Raw genomic sequence first — 18,296 nt, 5'->3', positions numbered from 1 at the left:
TTTTTTTTTAATGAGGCCTGAAATTTCTCAACATTGTCTGTCACGTCTGAGCAAGAGTGTGAAACCAGACTTCAATAGCTCCCCAGTACTGCAGCCGGTTGTCACCTCGCTAAGTTGTGCTCTCTCGAAAGTACAGGATGTTTCAAACTCAATTTCTTCAGACTGCTCGTGTTGAAAGCTCTATGCTTCACCCATCCTGTTGACGGGTTTTTTTTGTTGTTTTTAGGGTTGTCAAACTCATTTTTGTTCTTTGCCACATTGTAGTTAGGATTTCCCTCGGGTGACCCCATATAAATGTATGATCCCCTCGTACTATCAAATACACAACAGAGGCTAAGAAAGATAAAGAAATTGCCACTTTGGTCGTTAAAGGGAAGGTCAAACTAAACACTTTTTTTCAAGAATATGTTCTATGCAAGCCCACTAGTTGAAACAAGGCATTCTGATGCGTTTGTGTTGTAATAAGAGTTAATCCACTCATTTCTAGCCATCTCTGGGGGCGGACATTTTGTCACATCACATCACAACTGCTCAGGGGTCAGGTAACGACCAATCACGGCTGACCTGTTTTCTGAAGCTGAGCCGTGACTGGTCGTTACCTGGGAAATCATTTTCTGTCCACACAAGTGACAAAATGGCCGCCCCCTGAGATGGCTAAAAAGGGGTGGATTTTGCTGCTTAACTCATATTCCACAAACGCAACATTAATCAGAATTCCGTACTGCAACTAGTGGGCCTGCTAGAAACCTTTTTCCGGAAAAAAATGTGTTTGGATTGATTTCCGCTTTAAAGCGGTGCTAGTGAGAAAATGCAACATGAGTATTGGATAGTCTTGAGTTTACCCGTAGCCTCTGTGAAGATAACCACAAGAGAAAATGGACGGATGATAACACAAAGCAGGTCACCCACGACGAGTCAATAATACTCAAGATGCCCTCCACCTCGCGAAAGGAACCTGACATGTCCTTGTTATTTGCAACCGAGGTGAAGCCTGCACAGTTTTTGGTCATCTGCTGCACCCCGATGGTTGGGAGGGGGGAAGACAGAGCAGAAGCTTGTGTATGAGTGTGCCTTTACCAGAGCTTCGAAAGTGTCATCGGGATCGCCGACGGAAGCCCGTTTAAAATAAGAGGCGGACCGGTCTATAGACGGGTGCCATTTTTTTGGGGGGGGGGGGGGGGGGGCGGAAGGGTACCCACGCTGCTGACCGATGACGGCGGCTCAATTTGTAGTAAAACGCCCAGCTGTGGCCTTGACACGGAGTTGCTGAGCGCTTGCCGAAAACAAAGCAAGGTGACATTGCTTTTGAGAATCGCGCGGTTCACCTTTGTTGGTGATCACGAGTCGTTTCAAAGCTCTTTCCAAGCCACGGCCAAGTGCAAATGAATGAGTATGATCCTAAAAATGGAATCATTGGAAGTCTCAAATTCATTTCGCAAGTTGTTTCGCTTCACAGAAACGATCAGGCGAGGGGATATTTGTCATGTTTGTGAAGCCAAAAACAAGCACATTGGGCCAAGTGACTCTGTACAAATATCAATGTTTTTTTTGTTTTTTTTTTTTACAGTGTGGATTGAGGTTGAAGACATGACCCTTCACCCACTCAGTCACACACACACACACTTTCTGTTGCGCATTAAACGTTATGCTTACATATTGAAATGTATCTGTACTGTCTATTTGGGAATGAGGACCGTGGCAGCAACCATTCTTCATTTTAATTTTTGCCCCAATAAATCTGCCATCTCCATTGCTTTATAGAGCACAATGGTTGGATCAGTTGTAAATGAATCATCAATAATGAAACACCCGAAATAGCAAACTCCCTTTAATCTTAACTCAGTCCAGCCATTCCATCCCAGGAACTTATTTATATTTTTTTTCCACATTTTTTCAAATGTTCGGGTGTGAAAATGTCTGGCAGTGAATGAGTTCATGACTTTCTTGTGCTTCAAGTTCCACCCACGATAGACATGCCTAGCAAATTTCACGTCGCCGAATCCGGGTGCGCGCATTTCGACTTTGAACAATTCCGACTTAACCAATTATGAAGGTGTGATGAACCTCGCACACTTAAGTGAGCCGACTGCTCGTTTTGATTGCAGTGAAAGACAACCCAAACGGCGACATCACTTCTGGGGCGGATCCTGATTTTGCCCAACACGGTTACGTTGATTAATCATTCCGTTTCATTCTTATTTTATGAATACAATAATAATCCGAGGGCCATGCTTACAATATATTCTTTCTTTTAGCAAAAAAAATGTGAGTTTGGTTTAAGTGTAAAGTGGCTTCTGGCTTCAGTTGAGAGCTCGCTGAAACCGAAAGAGTCCACATTAAAGCCAAGATGTCAAGATGCTGGATGGCCTCAAGATGGTTTTTATGACAACCAGTAAATGAGTAAAGCACTGTACGGTGTAATAATTGAAAAAAATTGAAAGACTGGTTCTTTCTTCTGCTGCCTGTTGGCATTTTTTTCGTAAATAGCACATCTGTCATGGGGCCTTGCCTCAACAAGAATCAAGAATGTGACTTCCTCATCAAAGGAACTGCTAATGGAAGCCTCTCATGTGCAATTGTCCTGCTGGGAGTGTGTGCACACAGCCATTGTTGCGTGCTTCCTGTTGTTCAGGTTGGTCTCGTGTGCACTTGTGGGACAGGGGTCACTGCTATCCGCCCCGCCCCCATGCCGCGCACTCTTCCTCTGTCCGCCACTTGCTATTTTTAAAGTGTCCTATCACGTGTTGAGCGCATGTCGGGCAGACAAACGGAGGTCAAAAGGGAGGACGTTTCGGGTTCGTGGCGACCTCTCGGCAACAAATTAGTTTGGATTTTTATCAAGGGGCAAAGCACACCAGAAAGGCCAAGGCAAGTCAAGACTCTTCTCCTTGCTGCTCAGTACAATAAAGCTGCAATTGGTACCACAAGGTGAAGCTGTGTTTCACATTCATGTGAAGAGACTCACCTCCCAAGTGCAAACTAATATCAATCGCTGCACCTCACTTCATGGCGGGTTTTATCATACAGTCATGAACTTGTTTTGACATTCGTATTACAGTTAAGATTACGCGTATCAGTTGTTTAACTTTGAGATGCCAGATCATCAAATATCAAATCATACATCACCATTGAAATGAATGAACATGACGTTAAATTCAATGGACATTGTGCTGCTCCTTCTGGTGTGCATGCCTTGACCAGTGTACTGCAGACATACAAAACTCCTCAGTAGGCTGCAAATAGCTGTTCTTTGCAGAAGATAAAAAAACAACAACATATGCCTGTGAGTATTCCTCTATTATCCGGTTGTGTTGCTCCACCATTTGTGTTCATGCTGCGACACAGGTGGTATTTATTAGTCCGACTATCACTGCACACTTTAAAAGAAGCTACTGCGCAGCGTGCCTTCTGCCAAGTAGAACTGGTTTAAGTATCACAACTGCACCTCTACAGTAATCATTAGTTGATTTGATATAGCCTAGTACTCTGCCAACTAGAACAAATGGTAATCCCTCCAGCCGTAGTAGGACAGACACAGCCAGCCGCCCTTCCAGGTGCAATCGCTTTATTGAACAAATGGTAACAAAATAAAAGTACCACATATTTTATCCACACACGGCTTGCCATTTAAGACAAATGACACCGAGTCACGGCTAGCTCTACTCTGTCAAGTCATACACACTCAGTCACGGACAGGCGAAGATACTGCAGTACTGTACAATGTGAGATTGGCCACCCCAACTGGACAAAAATAATAACTGCAACTCACATGCATATATTTTGGTGTTATATGCATGCAGCTTCAAAATACATGTAAAGTAAATGATAAAATAACTTGAATGTATTTATAGTAAAGCGTAACAAATATTTATCCTTATAAGTCTTTTATATGGGATCTCTATAGTTTAGACTTTTACATATTACGATTGGTTCTGGGATGTATAATAAACGGGGAGTGTCGCTGTACTTCTATTTCCATGACTTCCTATGGGAGAAATAGCTTGTAAATCTGAAAGACCTTTCTTGACACTACACTGCACGCGTTGTCTTGCAAGCAGGCCTCTTCAATAAACCTAAGCCCTTGTTTTTGAACAGTGGGAGGAAACCACAATTGCCGTGGACACAAGGGCAGGCAGAACATCCAGCGGGCATTTCGGGCTCTCCCACGACCATGCAAACCCATGGGAAGGAATGACTCACGTATGACCAAAAGATCTGAAAGTTGCCACTCCCCGCCGAAGAACACTCTGGAGTGGAACGATGCGCACAAGAAAACATTTTAGGACAAATAGTTCAAAAATGATGAAGTTGGCAGCACAGTGTCACGACGCATTTCCTGTCTGGACTGGCGTCACACGTGACGTCACGGCTGAGTAACATCAATATGACTCATAACATGTACACAAACACATACAAGTGACATAAATGTACGACGTTATTATTATTATTTTTTTTTCTTTGAAACAAGTACCTGCTCAGATGAATCCTGTCAGTGTCAGTGGCTGAAAGCAGGGACACAAAAACGTTGAAAAGTAAGCATAAACCTCCTCGTCGGAACGCTACGAAGGCTGAGGGAATGCTGGCCAAGTGGCAGGGGAAAGGGAGGCGCACATTCGCCTCACAACGGACAGGAACGCTTTAATAGCATCACAAGCTCCTCTGTATTGATGTGTGGAGCTAAGCGGCTAACGGCTTAAAAGCAAGCTAGAGGAGTTCGCTAGATGCTAAGACAGCAAGGAACTGAAAATATGTTAGGGGCGGGCTCGGAGAAGACGTCACTCGAAGACCACCCAAAAAATAAAATAAATTAAAAAAAAAAAAAATCGACTCACCCACTGGAGCCTCTTTTTGTTTGGACGAGCGTCTCCCGTTAACACCTTTGTCGAACCTGCCGCTCCCAGCGCTCTTCTTGCTCGACGCCATGTTCGGACGCTCCGTGTTGACTCGTCGCCGCCGCCTCAAGCGAGCAAGTCGTCCCCCTACCTACCTGCCTCGCCGGGCGCCGAAGCCCGCCCCAAGCCGGCCTCGCTATAGCCAATGGGAGGGCGTCTCGGCACGGCAGCCAATCATAATCGGCCCGTTGCTTGGACACGTAAGTGGCGTCACAGAGCTGAACATAGCTACTAATACTAATCTATACACGCAATGACATTTATAGGAATTGTACAATTTAAGTTGAACAAATAACCACATTAAAATAATTTGATTTTATCCCCCAAATAATTTATAATACATTAAAATCTAATATCTAATAAAAATGGAAATACATTCTACATATTACATTTTAAAGGGTAAAGAAAATGTTGATTGTTTTTGAAGATTGTATTGATTTATTTTTAGAAAATCACGAACAAAAAATATTCACGACACAAAGGGTGCTCTAAAGCAGGGACGGGCAAGCTATATAGCCATTTACAGCCCACCGTGCAATTCTAAAAATCCAGAACCTTAGGAGAACTGCCACAAAAAAAAAGCCTAAAACCCCCTCAGTGCTCATGAAATAAAATCACTTGTTCAATCGTTGAATATATGTTGTCATAGAGTCAGCATAGTGGACTTCATAAACAAAAAACAAACAAAAAACGTACAATCATAAACCAGAGAAGCGGATTAATCACTATATTGTTGGATACAAAAAGCCATGCATGCAATAACAAATATAGTGACTGCAAATATCACACACACTTTGATAAAGAAGGACCCCTCTTTCAGTCTATACGCCCCCCCCCCCACCCCCCACCCATCGAATTCAGTTTCTTCAATTCCATTTATGGGTTTTCCAGCTGGATTTCCTCATGCACATTGGCAACCAGCTCGTGGTAGATGCTTGCTGCCTTGTCACAGTCATTCAAATCCAGGCCCTGAGGATGAAAGTTATTATATTGATAAAAAGCCTTCATTATGACAAGTGGGGTAATATTGTTTGTTGCAAATACATTTTTCACCTTGCTGCAAATGAACTTTGACCCAGTGTAAACACCAGTAACGCCACCAAAAAGAAAGCCTGTGAATGAATGTCACTCTTCTACATGTCCAGCAAGTTTGGAGGCAATCAAACACAAACTGGGGAGCAAATGTTGAACCCGTTCGACCCTCACCTTGGCGCTTTGACCTGCAAAAATCGATCCTACTACAGAACCTATACGACTGGAATCAACTGCTTTCCGTGCTGGTTGACAAGTGTGATTGACAGAAGAAGTGTTATCGACAAACAAGGCGAACATATCTTGCTTGCTCTGGGGCAAGATAGCTGCGGCATGATGTAATTGAAAAATAATTAAAGACCTGGAAAGCACGCTTCAAGAGCTGTCATACGACAATGATGTGTGTTTTGCTACAAATTGATTTTCATACATGGAGCCTCGTTTGATGTGCAACTTTGCTTCCTGCTTTGAGCTCGTGCTAGTATGTCGTTTTCCCAACCTGATAGATGTTCTGCTCTTCCTTCTTGGTCTTCTTCTGCTGCAGCGCATGGAGATGCTTTGACTGGGAGGAGAGGGAAAAAGTCACAATCGCTGCTTTGTCTGCGGGCAATTACTCGTGTTGTGCCGCTGAATTCTGAACAAACCGGACCTTGGAGATGAGCGTGGCCGAAGGCAAAAGGACGCACAGAAGTAGTAAGATGCCCTCGGCCATCAGGATGCCGTCTTTGGTCTTTTCGCTGAAGTTTATCGTCTTCTTCAGCGGCTCTGGACGCACACAAACAGACAGGCAAATTTCAAGTCCGGCTTCCAGCATTTATCCTGTGAAGTGAATTCTGAAGCGGTGTGAAAAAGGCCAGGTCGATCTGGGTCGACTTGATCCCTAACTCCTGTTTCGGAGCACATCGAGATGCTGGAAAAAGCCGTGAAATTGGTGGCTTGTAAGGGCAGTGGGATATGCCATACCGTTTATTCAGAACAGCGAAACAGAAAGAATGCGCGTTTGGCGCAGAGAATTCCTCATTGGTCATGTTCATCCAAAAACAGCAACAGAGTCAAGATGTTGCACTTAAAAGGCTGTATTAAAATCAGTTTATTCACAACAGCAACATGGAAAAATGCAGCAAATGCTACCTTGTGTTTCATGCCCCCATTCCGTGCCGGTGCCGTTCATTTAAAAACGGTGGCACTGGAAAAAAAAAAAAAAAAAAAAGATGGAAGAAATGAAATAAATTGGGGTCCACATCATACCACTTCTCCGTGTCAGCTAATTTCATAGAAAACACAGACCTTGGAAAAATGCAGAAAATGCTGGTCAACCGTATACCCGCATTCCCGCATCGGTGATGTTTCGTCAGAACAGCGACACAAAGAAAGGGTGCAAAAATACCACCAGTGTCACGAGAAAACAGGCTAGTTAGACTCTCAGATTGACTTGAAATGGCTTGATTACACAAGTGAACCATATGGAGTGGCAAACAAGGTCTACAATCTGAACAGCGTGAATGGACAATAGGACTGTTGGGTAATAGTTATCACATAATCCTCTGTAGGTTGTTTCACAGCTAATGAGATTAGGACAAAAAGCCGCGTTTTCGACCGCCGCTTATCAGCACGCTGGCAGACTGAGCAGGGGTGGTTTTCATGAGAGCATTGTGCAGAGTGCAGATTAGCTCGACAAGCAAACAAGGATGCTAACGCTGACACGACAACGCGGAATGACTTTAACAGGATTTATGGCTTTATGGAGGTGTTAGCACTGCTTAGCATGCGTTTGACTTCCGCGTTTGCACGCCACACACGCCTTACTTAAATGGCTAGCGAGTGGTTGGAGGCTAACATGCTAACACTTGGTATGCTAACACATATCGACAGCAAACAGGGTACACAGAGCGCTAAGGGAACCTGACTTGTGGTCAGGTACTATCTCAAAACATGAAACAGACTGGCTAAAATGTTAGCCTGCTAACAATTGGTATGCTAAAGGAATAAACCAAGGTCTTATAGGTCTTTAAAACACAAAATAATAGAAACACATTGAAACATTTACTATATTGAGAGAATAAGAGCAATGAATAACGCAAAAATACTACAAGTGAAACAATGTACTGATGCCACTGTATATTTACATGGATGCCCGCTTGAGATGAGCGGTTGTACGTTAGTAAAACCTCACTTTAACTCCCTTCCAATAGGGTGCTGGCCGCTGAGGTAAAAGCCCGGGCCAGCAGCTCCCAAGCTGGAGATGTGGTGGTGGTGCGGGTTCAATCCCCAAGTTGGGTGGACGCCACCACAGTGAAAATTTACAGTCAACAAATCCCGTTTTTTCCAAACAAACAAACAATCCCCAACCTATCTTAAAATACGCATGTCTAATCATGCCCAATGATGCACATTATAAAAGGAACCTCCAGCTGCTGTTTTGTGTAGGCGTAAAAAGTAGGACTGAAGAGGATTTGACATTCAATAATCTTCAGCAAAAAGTAGTCTGAGCGCGCGATGGAGAGGGCATTACGCTACATATTGGGAGTGTCTTTGTGTACATGCTTGTGCCTTTAAGAGGCGGGGCCTGTCAGGGTGCCGTGTGATGTCAGCGAGTCTGTGTGAGTGTCTGGGTGTGAGCTGTGACCAACAGCAGCTCATATGTGAGTGTGCTCATCGTGAAAATTGCATCGGCCTGTGCATTTTAGCATTTTCAAAAGATCGCATCAAAGAGAAAAACGCATTTTCTGATTACTTACCGTAGACCTGCAGGTAGGTGCCGGGTGTGAAGATGGTGGTGTCGTTTAACCAACATCTGTACAGGCCCGAGTCGGCCACCTTCACCTCACCAAAGGTCAGGGTCCCGCAGGTGACCCCGCTGTGCGTTCGGTAGCCCGACCTCACCCGGTCTGATGCGGGGAGCGGAAGCGAGACGACGGTGCCATTGGCGGGCCGGCCGTGCATGAACCACGTGGTTTGGAAGGAGGTCGCGCTGGTCCGGAAGCAGCACTCCAGCATGGCCGGGTGGGACAGCTGGACCCTCAGCCAAGGCCTGTCCACCTCCAAGGACACCTTCAACCCGGTGGAGACCACTACACACATTATATTATTTGAAAAATAATTCAATTCTAAATAAAAACCAATTACTTGACACAAGCAGCATTATTATCTAATGATTAAACAACATAAAACTTGTTCCTGTTTTATTAACAATAAACTAATAAAATATAGCGACAGATGTTACACAATGATGTAAAATTGTTTTACTCATTTATTTTTGTATGTACCAGAAACATAAATGTCAAGGTATATGTACAATTTTATCCATGTAATTATGCAATTATGTAATCAAATTTGAAAAATTGTATGTACACATACAATTATTTTACTATAAAGTTGGTCATGCTTTAGTGATATTTAATTCAAAAGACATTCATAAAATAAAAAATGTGAACGTTACATGTCAAATTTGACTCACTGTACTGCATTAAAGAAATTACCTGTATACACAAACAAAAAAACAAGCAATCATTTAATACAATTGGGAAATTGTTCACGTAAAATAGCTTAAAAGGGTTAAATTAATGCCACACATTTTACAAGACTCGATCATGTAAATGCTTTGCCTCGCACTACCATATATGGTCATACTTTTGGCAGAAGTTCACTGAAGTGTAACACAAACGGCTAATGTAAATAAATTGGTACTTCATTTTCAATAAATCAACACAATGTGATTGTGTAAATTCAGGTATAATTTACAGTCGATCACTATTACCTTTATTTTACAAGTTTGTTTAAATTATTAAAACCATAGCCTTTACCTTACAAATATTTCAAATATTATTAAAACAAAGTGATCAAACTTACCTACTATGCAGCCAATGATAAAAATGCTGTGGACTGTGGCCATCTTGCTTATAGAAGATCTTGGATAAATAAAAGGTTCAGAAAAACAACTGCTTCTTGTTGTTGTAACAAAACGATGTCTTATTGTTCCGTCAGGATTTACGCTTCAATGACGATGACGTATTTGCATGCAAGTCCCAGCTGCGCATAAAAAAGGAATCAGAATGGAAACGCTCAAATTCTTCTAACTGAACAACGCTAAGAGCTAGCATGCTAACAGCTTGTGGGGACTCATCATGTTAATTTGGGGACATTTCATGTCGAAATGGACAAGTTCTAGGTCAAACGCTAACATGCTAAAAGTTGGTTTAGGATTTTACATCATGCACTTCATCATGTCCGAATTCATGTAAACAGTGTATTGTATTAGATCTTCCAACTACTGTACTTCCAACTTTGTCGAAAGAAAATCCTTATCTGCCGAATCAGGAAAAAACAAAACTGCTGACTCATAAGTCACTGGTATAAAACATTACTATTAAATAAATAAATGAGACACAATTATTTCCTCAATTTATTTAAAAAAAAAAAAAAAAACGTACCACATTTTTTTTCTCCTTAAGTGTACACCATTTAAACAGCCTCAGTAAAATCAAAATCCAAAATACACAGTATACTTCTTGCATAGTCATCGCGTATAAGAGAAAAACCTATGGTACATTCTGGAAATATAATACAAGCTGCTAGCTCTAAATTCTCATTGTTTGGCCAATTCCAAGATTCTATAGAAATAGCAGTGATTATTATGTGAAGGCCCCACCCCCAATCTAACAATACAATAACAGTACATTCTGAACATTTGCAAACTCAAGTGTCCATTTTGGCACATTCAAAATAAATGTACGTCCTACGGTCAAGGTGTTCTCCAGTCTGTATTCGGAGTGTCACCATTTGCCGCCCAAACCGATTTCGATTGGGCACCTTTCTGCAAATACACACTGAAAAGAGGGCTGCCTTATTTGCTTTCGTTCCTGATTAATTCATAAGTGCTACGCAACACAACGGTCGCTACGCAATGGCAGGCAATGCTTCGCGAGGTAACGCTAACAAACGTAACGCACGGCTGCGCAGCGACGTACGCCGTGCGACGCTGCGTAAGGCAACGTAACGTAGGGAAAGTCATGCTAAGCAAAACGACTCAGCGCCAGGTCACGCTACGCTACGCTACGTTCTATTGCGCAACGGAACACAGCGCTACATGATGCCACACAGTGGTCGCTGCGCAACGCATCGCGCTAATTTGACTTCTTGAATGATTTTGAAGGCCAGGTTTTCAGTGAGCACCTCCACTGGCTGCCAGTCCGTCAAACATGTACTCACTCTCCCTATTTACTTTGTAATGAAGCAGGCAGCACGTGGAGTTTAAAAAAAAAAAAAAAAAGTAAATGAAATAATAAGAGCGTCATTTTTGCCTCTTTGGTCCTGCACTGCTTAAGATATATACTGTATATAAATATACTGTCATCAATGCAAATGCTCATGTCAGTCAAACGCGGACACGCTAGCTAATCTGCAAGTGTAAGCGGCGCCGGGCCCGCCAGTTTTTCCACTGTGAATTTACCCTATTCCCGCAAATAGTGGCCGGAGTCTGTTTCTTTGGACTTATGATGCCGTGGTTGAAAGACGGCGTGTATACGCTTTTAACATTTGTTACAGTTAATATGCAATTGAAGGTGTTTATTTTCGGACATGGATAAAGCAAATCGTCACAATTTGTATGACTACACGCAGCTTTGAGGAACTTGTTTGCAGCAAGTCTCCGCGCTTGATTTAATGATCTGTTTTGGTAGGTGCTGCTGTTTTGGTTAGCTGCTGAGTTGAAATGTCCGTACAGACGATCATCTTTAATACTGTGGTAAAACTAAACTACCGTTTTTTTTTTCTCCCAGAGGCAGGCATTTCATCCATTTTCCGCAAGCGGGTGACACCAGTCTGTCTACTGGGAGGGGTGACCACTATTTGAGAAAATATGGTGTTTCCAAGAATTTCCTACCCTACTCTGACATCTTCCACTGTTTGACAGTCATCATCGACTTGCATGTCTCGTTCGCTCTAACCAAACTCACGACAAGTTTTTACTCGGTTGCATTGATTCTACGTTCTACGTTAGCCTTCACGTCTACATCTACGCTTCCGGTCGGGCCCAGCGCTGCCTCGCGTCCACTCGGCGAAAACCCAAAAAGGAATAAATAACAGTCAACACAAACAAAATCTCCATTATTAACAGCTTGTTGGGCAATCCTATTCCTAAAGACGGCGACGTCGGTCACGGTAAGAAGCCTCCAGAAAATTAACAACCTCACACATACACACGCGCTGTTTCTCGCCATCGCTTTTAAATAGAAGAATAAAAGGTGTGCATTTTCGTTGTACTTTGGCAAAGAAATAACACGGTCCTGCTTTTAGCAGTGTTTTACATTGTACAATGGCTTACTAAGGAAATTTTGCATGTGTTTTTCTCCCCATTTGGGAGATTAGGTGACTTTTGATTACTTCGGCGGTGTACGTGTGTGGAACAGCATTTCGTCGGAGGCAGCAAAAAGCATTGATTCCGCAGCTTTTCTTTTTTTGGCACCTCTCTGCAAATAAACACTCAGAAGAGTTTTTTTTTTTTTTTTTGGTTCTTTCAAATCCATCCTTTCTTTGTACAAGCAGGCAACGCTACGGTAGGCAGCATGACGCTTTACACAACGCAACGCCCGGCAACGCTTCGTAAACTAACATGTCGTAATGTAATGGTACGTAACGTAACCTAACACTACGCTTCGTCATGTTACGCAGTGAAGCCATATGCAACTCGGCCTAGCGCTGCGCTACGTGAAGCAACATGCGCTACGTTGTAGCGCACACAAACACACACATCCCATAGGACTGGCCGCAAAAGCATTTTCCTCCCCTTGTTCATCCTCCAGCAAATATCCGGGACCCATCCGAGCGTTTTCTCAGTGAGGGGAATGCTTGCGGACGTTTCCGGAAAAGCTTCTTGCACTCCAAACCAGCACCAGTAAAAAAAAAAAAAAAAAAAAAAAAAAAAAGTCTAAACAGAAGAAGAGACAAGGATTAATTTCAGGCCATCACAGTTACATGCGAGTACCTTTAGAGGACAATTCAAATGCACAATTAGATAATGCTTGGAAACAACTGTCTAAATTCACACATATATCAGAGTTTGACCATGTAGAGTTTTTGTATGTGTCAATTGAGGGATGTAATTCGTTGAATCAAACGAGAATTTTGAAAAAAAAAAAATGTAGAGAATAGAGTTAGTATCTTGGTGCATGTTGGATGTTAGTATCAGTAATTAAGTCCAAGTGTTCGTCAATTGAGGGATGTAAAGGTTGAATCAAACGAGAATTTGGAAAAAAAAAAAAAAAAAAATTGTGGCTGTGCCACGGCCTACTTTACATCCCTACCAGGCTACTTCATTTGGCCTCCTCACAATTGACGCCAAATTTGGGCATCACATATTAACGCTGCACACGCTTGTGGCCTGCCGCTGTCATCTTTGCACGCTGTGCTTAGCGCCTTTCAACTTGTTAGTCTCACCTAATGGCCAGCAGGTGGCGTGATGGCGTCTTTAGGCAAAGTGACCGCCCTCCAACGAGAACTTGGACAGAGCCTCCTGTAGCCTGTGATGTTCCTTTTCTACAGTCTGCAAGGCACAAAAGCAAATCGATAGCACCTTGCTGAAGAGGCGCAAACCCACTCGGACAAGGCAACCTCTTGTATCCGGCAGCCATTTCCACCCAAGTTCAATTTCATCCTCTTCAATTTTCAAGTGGCATAACGACAGCGAGCGCTTTAACACCGACCCCCCCCCCCCCCCCACACACCCTGTCGGCCGTTTTGCCGAAATGCAGTTTTCCTTCCCACATCACCTGCAGTCTCTTGATTTGCTGCTCCAGACTGACGAGCCTCCGGCACACCTGCTCCATCCTCTGCGGGGACAACACCAGCCTGGCCGTCTCCGAGGCGAGGCTCTCCGCATCCCCCTTGGCGGCGACGCCTTCCTTCTCCTCCTCGGTGCCGCGATCCGCCGGCTGGCCTTCGTCTAAGCGAGCCGAGGCTCAGTTATCACATCACAGCAGTGGTCCTCCATTTTTTTTTTTTTTTTTAATACTCGTGGCTCTCCAAAGTACCACCAACATCATAAACATCAATACAGCAGTGGGGTGGTCCTCGAAATGAGACAGATGTTTAATCCCCCCAAATTTGAAATAACATTTTAAGTCACTGAACGGTTTGATCAATAACACTGTTTATTGCACATAAAAGTTAAATAAAAATCGCACCTGAATAAAAGTTTAAAAATAATCAGTGCATATCGCGTGCGCACACAGCATTGTGCCATTAAGAGGCGGAGCCTGACGGGTGGCATGTGATTGTCTGGGCGTGAGCTGTAGTCAACAGCAGCTTCTGGGCGAGTGCGCTCATTGGGCATGGGCGACTGTGCACAGTGTTAAATTCTTTACATGCTATCTAATTTGTTGGTGATTACTTTCTTTTTATAAAGTACAATTTTATATTTTTCCTTCCTAAAAACGACAATGGTATGGCGCTGGAAGAGATGAACGGGCTTTTCCTTCATTTACATACGAGGAATCTAATCGGTATCTCAAGGCACCAACAAATACCTGTTGATTGACAGCTGTCCATTTCCAGACTGGGCTCCTCCCCGTTTTCCCCATCCACCGATAGGCTGATGCTCCCGACCAGCAGCCTCTTCAGCAGCATGACTAACAAGATGAGGAAGGGTGGGGGAGGAGCTTAAGTGATGAGGTCACGGCCACGCGGGAGGCCGGCGGCTCACCTTCGTCCAGGGCGCTGGCGGCCGTCTTCTCCTGATCGCTGTTGGAGTGTCCGAGCAGGTCGAAGCCTTTGTCGGACAGGAAGTCGATCAGAGAGTGCCGGGGATCGGACGTCTTGTCGTCGCTCAAGCTGTCCTTATCGCGATCTGCACACACGACGTTTTGGCTGCCAGTCAACAAGCCAACAATGCTAACGAGGGTGGACTGTCAGTTCGTGTCTCACCACCGCTACTCTTCAAGCCGCCGTTCTCCGTGGGGCTCTGGGGGGCGCTCAGCCTGACACACACACACACACACACACACCATCATAAATTGAATGGACACACACAAAAACATGGGCAGAAGCACATCTACACACAGATTATGGATACGACGCACACACCCACTCACCCAGAAGGATTAAATCCGACTCCGCTTCCAGGAGGGAGTGTGATCCTCATGGGCGCTCCGCTCTTTTTCAGATCATCTACTGCTGACTTGATCACATTAGTCCACCTGTGCGCACACACAGTATCGATCCTAACTGATAAAAGTAGCAGCAGCAGCAGCTTCAACAAGGCATGTCAAGAGAAGATGAGAAGCGAATACACGCAGGTAGATAACGTCAATGTCACATGAATGTTTTACGAGGGTGACCGTTGGACCCGGCAGCAGCCGATTTTTCGGCTCATCAAAAGGCACTCACAGTTTCCTCTCGGCCACCGACTGGGCCACCAGCTCGTAGATCTGCGCGCCGCTGTCCCAGGTGAAGATCACGTAGAAGGCCTTCAAATCTGCAAGCGCCGTCATAGGGTTACAAGGGGGGTTTGGGAAACATTGCTCAAGGTTTTCATCCTCATCCAAAAGACTCGAGATGATTTTTCTTTGGATACAAATATTTGGAAGAATTTGCATTTTGTTTTTGAACTAAAAACATTGCTGAGTTTTTTTTTAAATTCCGAAACACTTAAAAAAAAAAAAAAAAAAAAATCTATAGTATGTTCACGTTTTTTTACATCGATTTTATTCACCAAATCCTAACCCTTTATAAATGCATAAAGAACTTTTTTTTTTACCCATTTTCCTAAATTCTGAAACACTTGGGATCCTTTTTAGTAGGGATGTTCCGATCAGGTTTTATGACACCGATACCGATCATGCATGAGTGAGAGCGGCCGATACCGATTCCGATCACGTGGAATACCTGTATATTTTTCCATTTATTTATGGTGACTGCTATTATGCAATATTATCTGAACCCCCCCCCCAAAAAAAACAGCCATATTATTGCCGTAATTTTGACAAACATCTATATATATTTTCAAAAGCATGAAGAAATACAAAACCGTTGCTGGCACAATACAACAATTACTCAGTCACAAAGATAATTGAAAAACCAGCTTTTAGTAACAGCTCAAAAGAATCAGCAGTCTCAAAATACCTAATCATACAAAAAGACAACTAAATAACATGCCACCGAAACATTGCACGCTTCAGGAATCAGAATATAATCAAAGTAGAAAAAATAGTCACATGCAGGCTTCACTCGAATAAACTATTCGATGAGTTCCTAAATTGAAACGACTCAGGAACTTGGTTGCTTGTCTTTTGCATAGACAAACTTTCTTGGGAATTTGTCAAGGAGAAAAAAGTAACGCATCATGCATAACACATTTTGGAATACCTCGTTCGAACATTGTCATTAAAAGCAGTACGCGAGCGAAAAACTCCCTTGTTAGACTCAACATCGACACAGGTCTGACATCCGAGCTCCATTGAACACTTGTAAAACTTAAACAGGATAATAGGCCTTCTTTTAGGAAACTTTCGATGCCACAATACACTCTCTGGTGGAGCTACGTCTGTGAAGTATTTGTGTCCGGGTAGCGCGTAGCTAGCGAGGCTCCAAGTGGGCGAGCAGACGGCGGAATTTGGTGTCTTCCACCACTGGGAAAGGTTGGTCATCAAGTCCGATAAATTTTCATTATTCTCCTGGTTATTTGCGTAAAAAGAGTTGAAAATATTCTAAAATATTTTTTCCCCTTTTGAAAAAGTTTTCCTTTTGATCCCTAAATTACAAAATAGTTTTTTTTTCATGAAAAAGGTGAAAATATTTTATGTTAAAAATATTTTCCTTTTGTCTTAAAAAAAAAAAAAAAAAAATCAGAAACATTTGCAATTTTGTGTGCCCCACCCCGACTTTCTGAAACATCTCCCGTTAGTTATTCTTGTGCTTTGTCCGTTTTTGTGTGTGCGCGCGTGACTAACCGGTGGCCACCTCTCGCAGGAAGACCGAGTCGAGCTTGATGATGGGACTGAGCATCTGCTTGCCCTCCTGCACGGTGATATTGCTCTTGCTCTGGCACTTGAGCACCATCTTGTCGTCCTGCCTCTGCAGGAGCACCAGCAGGTCGCCCAGCAACACGCACTGCACCTCTGATGCGGACACACCACGCAAACGCCGTGAGCCTTTTGCTTTTATTTTGGCCACAATCGCAGCCGTCAAATGAGGACCCCCGACACACACCCTCACCCACGTGTCTTGTGTGTTACTTACCGACGGCCTTCTCCTTGGTGACCTTCCAAGTGAGCGGGCCTTCAAACAGCATCTTCTTCTGCGTCAGGTCGATGTTCTAAGAAAAAAGAAAAGACGGCAAATAATAATGACAATAATGATGAAAAAGAAAGTGATGAAGAGCGGGCCCCCGCAAACACGCGCACAAAAACATGCTCTCACCACCGGCGATGACGGACATTTCTGACACATACACAAAGATAAATGTACACGGATACCAGAGGTGAGCATTTTACTACATTTTGCTGGTCCGTCATTTGTCATCAGCCAGCAGCCTGGCTACCCGTACGTCATTCGCCGGTCCGTAAGTTTTCCCGACGAACCATATTGCAATCATCAGTTGGTCGGTCCGTCAGAAATCCGTTTTTCCGTCAGTAGGTCCCTCCAAAAAACGTCGGCAAAAATCATTGTGGTTAGTGACGATTACTTTGACTGATGAAAATCCACTGGTTCCGTCAGCAAAACGGCCGTCCGTCATGAACATAACACACACAAGGGCACCCTCACACATAGTCACAGGTTACACGGGGACGCACACCAACACAAACACGCCCGCGCGGATGGTCACAAGTTGCACACGCACGCACATACACCCAGTTGGCGGGTGTTGCCGTAGGCGCTGACGACGCCGGCGCGTACCTTATATTCCGTGTAGAGCTCATTACTGGGCTTGAGTCCCGACGTGTCCAATCGGCGCTGGTAGTCCTTGAGCGTCTGCGCGAACACGTTTGTCCGTAAGGACGCTCAATTTGACGAGCGGGTCGGTAACAGCGTTGGGTTTCTCACCAGAAAGTTCTCCATCACTTTGACCTCCTCGTTGACGTGGTTGAGGATCTTTCGGCAGCACTCGGCGCTCTGATGGATGCGCTCCTTCTCACCGGGAACCTCTGTCGCGCACGACAACAACAATCAACAAAAAAGGAAGCAAAAGGAAAGCGCTCAACCGTCTACGCCAGGGGTCTTCAATCCTATTCCTCCAGGGCCGGCGTCCTGTCTCTTTTCCATTCCTCCCGTTTGCAACACACACCCGTGTCAAATGATCAGGATCGTTATCCAGCTTCTGCAGAGCTTGCTGATCATTTGAATCAGGTGTGTTGCAACAGGGAGGGATAGAAAACATGC

General features: G+C 43.9%; 3 protein-coding genes across 7 annotated transcripts in view; all 3 read right to left on the bottom strand.

The window, feature by feature from the left end:
• Positions 1-5,010, bottom strand: part of lipeb (lipase, hormone-sensitive b) — a 33,001-nt gene extending 27,991 nt beyond the window's left edge. The window contains exons 1-2 of one of the 2 annotated variants that reach the window (XM_086039062.1): positions 4,833-5,010; positions 4,472-4,502 (exon numbers count right to left, since the gene is read on the bottom strand). In XM_086039062.1, coding sequence (XP_085895188.1) covers positions 4,472-4,502; positions 4,833-4,923 — 122 coding nt within the window. In that variant the 5' untranslated portion in view covers positions 4,924-5,010. The remainder of the gene's footprint in view (positions 1-4,471; positions 4,503-4,832) is intronic. The other variant, XM_086039063.1, reaches the window with a different exon arrangement.
• Positions 5,011-5,756: 746 nt separating this feature from the next.
• cd79a (CD79a molecule, immunoglobulin-associated alpha) lies at positions 5,757-9,963 on the bottom strand. Its single transcript, XM_086039085.1, has 5 exons — positions 9,774-9,963; positions 8,663-8,995; positions 6,574-6,689; positions 6,424-6,486; positions 5,757-5,861 (listed from the first exon to the last, which is right to left on the bottom strand). Exons 1-5 carry the CDS (start codon positions 9,814-9,816, stop codon positions 5,769-5,771), a joined length of 648 nt encoding a protein of 215 aa, XP_085895211.1. The 5' UTR covers positions 9,817-9,963; the 3' UTR covers positions 5,757-5,768.
• A 350-nt stretch (positions 9,964-10,313) lies between these two features.
• arhgef1 (Rho guanine nucleotide exchange factor (GEF) 1) overlaps positions 10,314-18,296 on the bottom strand; it is a 37,979-nt gene continuing 29,996 nt past the window's right edge. For all 4 annotated transcript variants that reach the window (XM_086038089.1, XM_086038091.1, XM_086038090.1 and 1 more), the window contains 12 exons: positions 17,961-18,061; positions 17,814-17,888; positions 17,157-17,232; positions 16,868-17,035; positions 15,306-15,393; positions 15,011-15,115; positions 14,844-14,896; positions 14,623-14,766; positions 14,447-14,548; positions 13,691-13,863; positions 13,359-13,464; positions 10,314-12,849 (listed from right to left, as the gene is read on the bottom strand). In XM_086038089.1, the coding sequence (XP_085894215.1) occupies positions 13,390-13,464; positions 13,691-13,863; positions 14,447-14,548; positions 14,623-14,766; positions 14,844-14,896; positions 15,011-15,115; positions 15,306-15,393; positions 16,868-17,035; positions 17,157-17,232; positions 17,814-17,888; positions 17,961-18,061 (1,160 nt within the window). In that variant the 3' untranslated portion in view covers positions 10,314-12,849; positions 13,359-13,389. The remainder of the gene's footprint in view (positions 12,850-13,358; positions 13,465-13,690; positions 13,864-14,446; positions 14,549-14,622; positions 14,767-14,843; positions 14,897-15,010; positions 15,116-15,305; positions 15,394-16,867; positions 17,036-17,156; positions 17,233-17,813; positions 17,889-17,960; positions 18,062-18,296) is intronic.

Source organism: Filicampus tigris, chromosome 8 (assembly GCF_054856515.1).
Source record: "Filicampus tigris isolate MCC_2025a chromosome 8, RoL_Ftig_1.0, whole genome shotgun sequence".
In the NCBI taxonomy this organism is placed as follows: Eukaryota; Metazoa; Chordata; class Actinopteri; order Syngnathiformes; family Syngnathidae; genus Filicampus; species Filicampus tigris.
Note: the sequence above shows the minus strand (reverse complement) of the source record. Positions and strands in the feature narration are given on the sequence as shown.